At 21.1% G+C, this 7,367-nt stretch overlaps 3 protein-coding genes across 3 annotated transcripts in view; 1 reads left to right on the forward strand and 2 right to left on the reverse strand.

Moving 5' to 3' along the window:
- Nucleotides 1-1,070: 1,070 nt before the first annotated feature.
- PF3D7_1005900 (conserved protein, unknown function) lies at nt 1,071-2,978 on the forward strand (the record flags this gene model as incomplete). The annotated part of the gene is made up of 1 exon (XM_001347309.1): nt 1,071-2,978. The coding sequence occupies one exon, from the start codon at nt 1,071-1,073 to the stop codon at nt 2,976-2,978; it is 1,908 nt and encodes a 635-aa protein (XP_001347345.1).
- A 505-nt stretch (nt 2,979-3,483) lies between these two features.
- Nucleotides 3,484-5,066, reverse strand: PF3D7_1006000 (IMP1-like protein, putative; the record flags this gene model as incomplete). The annotated part of the gene is made up of 2 exons (XM_001347310.1): nt 3,484-3,636; nt 3,939-5,066. 2 exons carry the CDS (start codon nt 5,064-5,066, stop codon nt 3,484-3,486), a joined length of 1,281 nt encoding a protein of 426 aa, XP_001347346.1.
- A 1,360-nt stretch (nt 5,067-6,426) lies between these two features.
- Nucleotides 6,427-7,367, reverse strand: part of PF3D7_1006100 (CCR4-NOT transcription complex subunit 5, putative) — a gene marked incomplete at both ends in the record, with an annotated part of 1,245 nt that continues 304 nt past the window's right edge. The window contains 4 exons of the mRNA XM_024473275.1: nt 6,427-6,497; nt 6,728-6,887; nt 7,086-7,146; nt 7,240-7,367. The exon at nt 7,240-7,367 is cut by the window's right edge and continues 20 nt beyond it. Of these exons, the coding sequence (XP_024329086.1) occupies nt 6,427-6,497; nt 6,728-6,887; nt 7,086-7,146; nt 7,240-7,367 (420 nt within the window). The remainder of the gene's footprint in view (nt 6,498-6,727; nt 6,888-7,085; nt 7,147-7,239) is intronic.

The following is a 7,367-nucleotide window of genomic DNA, read 5'->3' on the forward strand; positions in this document are numbered from 1 at the left end:
GACATTTCATATTTATCACATTTTTATATTTAAAAAGAAATATATATATATAAAATATATATATAACATTATATTTCTTTCCAGCTTATTATAAAATTATGTAATTTTTTTTTTTGTTTTTTATGATTAAATTATTCTCCATTATGTTTTGTTTTCTTCATTATACACATATATTTAATTCTAATTAATTTTTAAGTAACAAATATTTCTAAAATGTAATAATATGTTTTATTAATATATATTAAAATAAAACATTTAATATATATTATATAAGTTGACAAACCTTTTTTCATTTTACATTACAAACGTGTTCATAAGAAAATTAAAAACACTCCAGTTCTTATGTATATATTAATAAGAAATAATCAAAAAAGGAATATACAAAAAAAAATATATATATATATATATATATATATATATTTTACATTGACGTATTCCTTTTTATTATAATATAAAATAAGGTAAAAAAGAAAAAAAAGGAAAAAAAAAAATAATTTTATACAAATGTGTATTTATTTTATTGTAAGTAATATTTAGTCAATAATATGTATATGGCCAAAAAAAAAAAAAAATACCAAGAAATGAATAAACACAAGCATATATTTATATAATATTTTTTTTTTTTTTTTTTTTTTTTTTTTATTATTCTATATAAGTATCCAAAAGAGTAGAACATAACTTAAAATATTTCATATAAATTAAAACACATTCATTATATATATATATATGTATATATTTTTTATATTTTACAAATTAACCTTTTAAAACAATTTCATAAACATATCATTATTGTAATTATTTTTATAAACACCTTTTTCTCATCAAAAGAAATAAATATTATATGCTCCCCAAAATACATATATATATATATATATATATATATATATATTTTTTTTTTTTTTTTTTTTTTTTTTTTTTTGGCTAGTAATTAATGTGTTAACATGAATATTCATAAAAATGGCTAGCTAGACATATTTCCATAATATGTAATTTTTTTTTTTGTATTTTTCACACACTCTCTATCTCTCTCAATATATATATGTTTGCGTTTTAATTTTATTTTCCTTAAAATGATCTTGTGGAACAAAAAATTACTATCAGTTGTTTTCTTATTAATATATGATACAACTAATTGTGTGAAACGATCGGACCCTATGAAAGGGAAACCAAAATCAAACACCAGTCCTCTCCCACATAATGTTATAAAAAAGAAAATGGAACCTATACAAATGTATTTTTTCGCGAAAAGGACAAAAAAAGATATTCAAAGTAATAATAAAAAAAAAAGAAAAACAGATAATTTTCCCATAAATGATAATATAACAAATTGGAAGATAAAAAAAAAACGAAAAAAGAAAAAATTAAAATATGAACACGAAAACGATTATCAGAAATTAGACAATGTAAAAATAAATAAAAGAAATCATTATACACACTTTATTCGTAATATTATATACAATGAAACATTCAAAAATTATGTTGAAAAAAAAAAAAGAATTAGTTATTATGATATTCCTAAAAACACAAAATATAAAAAATATGTTTCATCCATTTATAAAAAAAAACAAGGGAAAAATACTATATATATGATTATTGCTCCAAAGGGATCTCTGCATGAAAAAAAAACTAAAGAAATTTTGGGAGACCCAGTTAAAAACTATCCATGGGAAATTAGTATTCCATTTCATGAAACGATTACTCGTGAACAAAGTCCATATTATAATTTTTTGAAAGGTGAATGGGCTTATCTAGATTATAAAAGAGATTCAAGAAGAGCTTGTGGAAAAATAGAAGGAGGATTAGAAAATTATGATGGAAAAGGTTTGAAATTAGAAAAAGGAGTTGATCGTCCAAGATATAAAGAAATACCATATTATTTAGATCATGGAGTGGAATGGAGAAATTTTAATCATGATGAATTAATACAATTTGATATAGATCCAGATGGTAATCAAGATCAAACCTTTTTAGAAACAGAAGAAGATTTAGAATATAGACAATGGGGAAATTGGAACTATAGTTGTGCTAAGGAAACGACACAGTTAAATACTGCATGGAGAGATCCGGTGCTTTCAAAAGATTTATCAAATTTAATTTATCCATGGAATCATAAAGCTCATGAAAATCATATTATACCATATGGTTATAGAGGTCCTAGTGGTTTTATACCTGAACCTAAATTAGAATGGGAACTTGCTGCCAGAGGATTTTTTGCTGGCTATTTTGACGATCCTAATTGGAATAGAATTAAATATTATAGAATTACGAAAAAACTTATTTTAGAATGGCACGAAGCTGATAAAAATAGTACAAAAATTGATAAAATTAAATCAGAATTGTTTGGTATAACTAGTAGAAAAAAATATACTTCAAATCAAATCAAACTCATAAATGAACATGCATTACTTAGAGCTAAAGAAATTTTGTTAGATCATATTTTAGATCCTAACAATGATCCAGATTATATTACATATTATCTAGATAAACATGAACCAATTGATTATATTGGAGGAGGAAATCATAAATGTTCAGAAGAAGAAATCAAAAATAAAACAGTCGTATTAAATATGTGTGTGTATCCTGTCAAACAACAACATGAAACATATTCTTCTAATATGTCAATACCAGAAATGGCAGAAATGTATCATTATTATATGACAGAAATAAGAGGGGAAGGAAGAATTAATAACTTATCTGAAGATCCTGTTGAAGATAAATTCCAATGTTATGAATTACAACATGATAGAAAAAATTTCCCTGCCCTTGTGTCCTTATATAAACCATTATGGTCTAATAGAAAATATGGTGAAGAATTTGGTGATGCCTTAAAAAAAGAAGAAAAAATCAACATTAAAAACTTCTATCACTTCAAACGTAAACTCAAGTTGAGGAAAAAAACAAGATATGACAAAAGGGATACGGATATGTATAACTATCTAGAAGACTATGAAAATTTTGATGAAGAATATGACTTTTAATTATATCAAAATAAAATAAAATAAATCTTATTTAGTAATTTTTTTTTTTTTTTTTCTACAAATAAAATTAATAATTTTTAATTTGAAATAAGTATATGTGACAATACGCATAATTTGTTTGTTTCTTTTTTTTTTTTTCCTTTTTTTTTTTGTGTGTATTTTTTTTGTAATCATTATTATATATATATATGTATATTATTCCAAAAACCTCTTATCCTTATTTTTATAAATACATATATAAAGTTTTAAAATAATATAAAAATTAAGATATTCGTACAAGCGTAAGGCTACATTATTAAACAAGTACATTCAGAGGATATATATATATATATATATATACAAACAAAAAAAAAAAACAATAAAATAAAATAAAACAAAAATAAAATGTTTTAACAACATTATGTATATATATATATATATATATATATATATATGTATATACTTATTTATGTTAATATATATTTATTTTGTGTGAGAATATCATAAAATTTTTTACATGAACAAGTCAGGACAAACTTAATAATGATCCATAACTGTTCAGGTAAGATAAAAGCGCCTCAACATTTATTTCTTTTTTGAATATATCCAGACCCTTCTGAATTACAAAGAGATAATTTCCTGTAAACTCTACCGGTTTTTCTATTTCTACATAGTTTAACTAAACAAAAAAAAAAAAAAAAAAAAAAAAAAGAGGAAAAAAATGTAAATAACTATAATACCACGACAATTTTATAAATATGATTATTTTTTTTTTTTTAATAAAAATATGCCCATGTATAAATAATATTATATATAGTTAATATAAAATATATAATAAATTAGGAATTAGTTTATATGTAAAAAAATATGTACACACAAATATATATGAATATATATATATATATATATATATATATGTACATATGCACAAATATATTTTCATATACATATTCATTTATCTTATTCCTCTGAAGACATTACCTTCTTTTCCTTAGTGTCGAAAAAACCAATGTCCAAGTTGGGTGGGGGTTGTTCATTAAAGGCAGGAAGAAAGTATAAAACCCCATTGTATGTTTTTTTCATTTTCATAAATTCAATATAGCATTCATAATATGGTTTAAGATCATTTATATAAACACTTTGCATTTTTTTAGAAACTTCTTTAAAAATTATTTCTTTCCCTTTATTTTTATCAAAATAAAAATCAGGGATATTATCTGACATTATATATGCCATTACACCACTTCCTTTTTTTCCACTCTTTGAATAATGCACCTCTAATTGTCCATCATTTTCTGCATTATAAATAAGATATATACCTTCCTTTACATTAATATTTGTTTCTTTGACTTGAGGAGGAGGTCCAATACAACTTGCTTCCTTCGGAGGATTTGGTGCTGCTGCTGCACCTATGAAATTTAAATTAGCCTTCTTTTTTAAAGGAAACTTTGGTTTGATTTCTTTCTTTTTAAATATAATATCTTTTGATGGTTCTTCAATTTCATCAATTTTTTGTTCTTCCCTATTTTGTTCTTCCAATAATTTTAATCTTTTCTTTTCTTCTTCTTCTTCTTCTAATAATTTTAATCTTTCCCTTTCTTTTTCTTCTTCCAATAATTTCAATCTTTCCCTTTCTTTTTCTTCTTCCAATAATTTCAATCTTTCCCTTTCTTTTTCTTCTTCTTCTAACAATTTTAATCTTTTCCTTTCTTCCTCCAACAATTTTAATTTTTCCCTTTCTTCTTCCAAAAGTAATTCATTCATTGCTTCATCGTCTGCATCCCATCCGCAACAGAAACAAGATATGCAGCTTCTTACACTTTCGTTTTTTACATTTTTGTTCATATTTTGGTTTCTATTATTTCTATATGTATCTATAATTTTTGCAGGTATAACTTCTTCAAGGATAGCTTCCCTTTTTTTATGAATACGTTCATTTTTATTATCATTCAATGGATTATTCGTATTTTCATTTTTGTTCTTCCCATGTTTCTCTTTTGTACAATTCATTTTTTTATTTATTTTCAGACTCTTCTCATCATACTTTTCATCCTTATTATGGTTTTTGTACTTGGATACTTTTCCATCTTTGGAGGTTTTTTTCTTCATTTCTTCGAAATAGAACACTTGTGCAAAATAAGCAAATTCTTATATATTATTTTTTTTAAAAGTGAGGACAACAAAATATAAAAAATAAAAAAAATTAAGAAAAAAGAAAATTATAATATATATTCATATTAATGTATAACAAAAGAAAATAAAGGTACTTACAAATAATATATTACACCTTAGGATCTGTACAAATATATGACAAATCTGGACAATTAAGTACAAGAAAATAAAAAGTATAACAATATTACATGTATAAATATATATATATATATATATATATATATAATATTGTTGCGAATAATTTTAACTACATATAAAAGATTAACAAATATCATATTAAAATTATTATATATTTTTTTTTTTTTTTACTAATAGATATAACAAATATGATAGCATGCTACATATTACAACTTTAAAAAAAAAAAAAATAAAAATATTTATCAAATCAGACAGATATATTTACATACATATTTTTGTGTACTCTTACATATATATATATATATATATATATATAATATTGTTGCGAATAATTTTAACTACATATAAAAGATTAACATATTGTCATATTAAAATTATTATATATTTTTTTTTTTTTTTACTAATAGATATAACAAATATGATAGCATGCTACATATTACAACTTTAAAAAAAAAAAAAATAAAAATATTTATCAAATCAGACAGATATATTTACATACATATTTTTGTGTACTCTTACATATATATATATATATATATATATATATATTTATATATATATATTTTTATTTATTATTATTTTAAAAGACAAACTGATGTTGTAGGTTTTTTTTTTTTTTTTTTTTTTTTTTTTCTTTTAAACATTTTTGTCATCCCTTTCTATATATATCTTATAATTATTTCATATCTAAATATATATATATATATATATATATATATATATGTATATATTCCCAATTAAAAAAAATGAAATTTTAAAGTTCTTATAATTAATATGATATTAATATAATAATATAAAGAAAAACTTAAAAGCAAAAATATGAAATTTAAACACTTTCGTTTTGTTTTCCTTTTATTTCCAGTTGTTATTATATTACGCATGCATCATTTATTTGCACACCTATTATATACTTTTTATAGATAGGTAAAAGAAAGAAAGAAAAAAAAAAAAAAAAAAAAAAAAAGGAATACAAAAAGTTATGAATTGTTCAGGAAATTTTTCATGTTCCATTTTTTTTTTTTTTTTTTTAAGTCATATGAAAAACGAGAATTTAATAATACATTAAAAATACAAGAAGAAACAATATGAATATAAATTATGAATTAAATAAATAAATAAATATATATATATTAAAACATATTTATGTATATTTTATGAGTCATATAGTGATTTCATCTTCTAGGTGTATATATTCAAAGGAGAAATTCTTCTTAAGTTGTTTGGACCAAGCTAAAAAAACAACAACAAAAAAAAAGAAAAAATTAAAATGTTAAAAATGGTAATAATGAATATAAACACTTATAGTAATGTGAATATTAGGAATAAATTAATTAAATAAATATAAATATATATATATATATATATATATATATATATATATATATATATATTTATTTATTTATTTATTTATTTATTTATATATTTTTTTTTTTATTTTGTTTTATTTCAATTTATCCTACTTGATACATAATCAAAAGACACGTAAGTACCATGTTCTACTTGCTCATTTAAAATTTTGATTGTATTAAAATCTGGTAGAAGCCAGGTAGTATATTTCTTGTGATATTTCCAGGACTTTTTCTTCAACTCCTTTGCAGCCAAATGTTGCTGGTAAGTTCCCTTAAAATAAAACACATATGAATATATATATATGTGATTATCATCATATATTGTTTAATTATAACACTCTTACAATATATTACATATGTGAACAAATTTATGATGAAAAAAAAAAAAAAAAAAAAGAGAAACATGTATATGTATACATATTTACATGAAATACTAATAATTTATTAATTTTCTTTTTTCTTATATTACTGGTTGATAGTAAAAAATAAAAAATAAGGTATCTAGGTGAAGTTTCTCAAACAATTCTGGACTATAAAAATAAAATAAATAAATATATTCATATATATATATATATATATATATAATAATCAGAAATAATTACTATATATTTCTTATTTTTAACCTTTGATATACTGATAAAGGTGTTGTGGGAAAAAATTTACATGGATTGCCCCATAACATCCTAGGGGTATATTGTCTATATTGATCTCTGTCACTTTTTTTTATAGAATTTTTATAACTACCTTCTAT

Source organism: Plasmodium falciparum (genome assembly GCF_000002765.6).
Source record: "Plasmodium falciparum 3D7 genome assembly, chromosome: 10".
NCBI lineage: Eukaryota > Apicomplexa > Aconoidasida > Haemosporida > Plasmodiidae > Plasmodium > Plasmodium falciparum.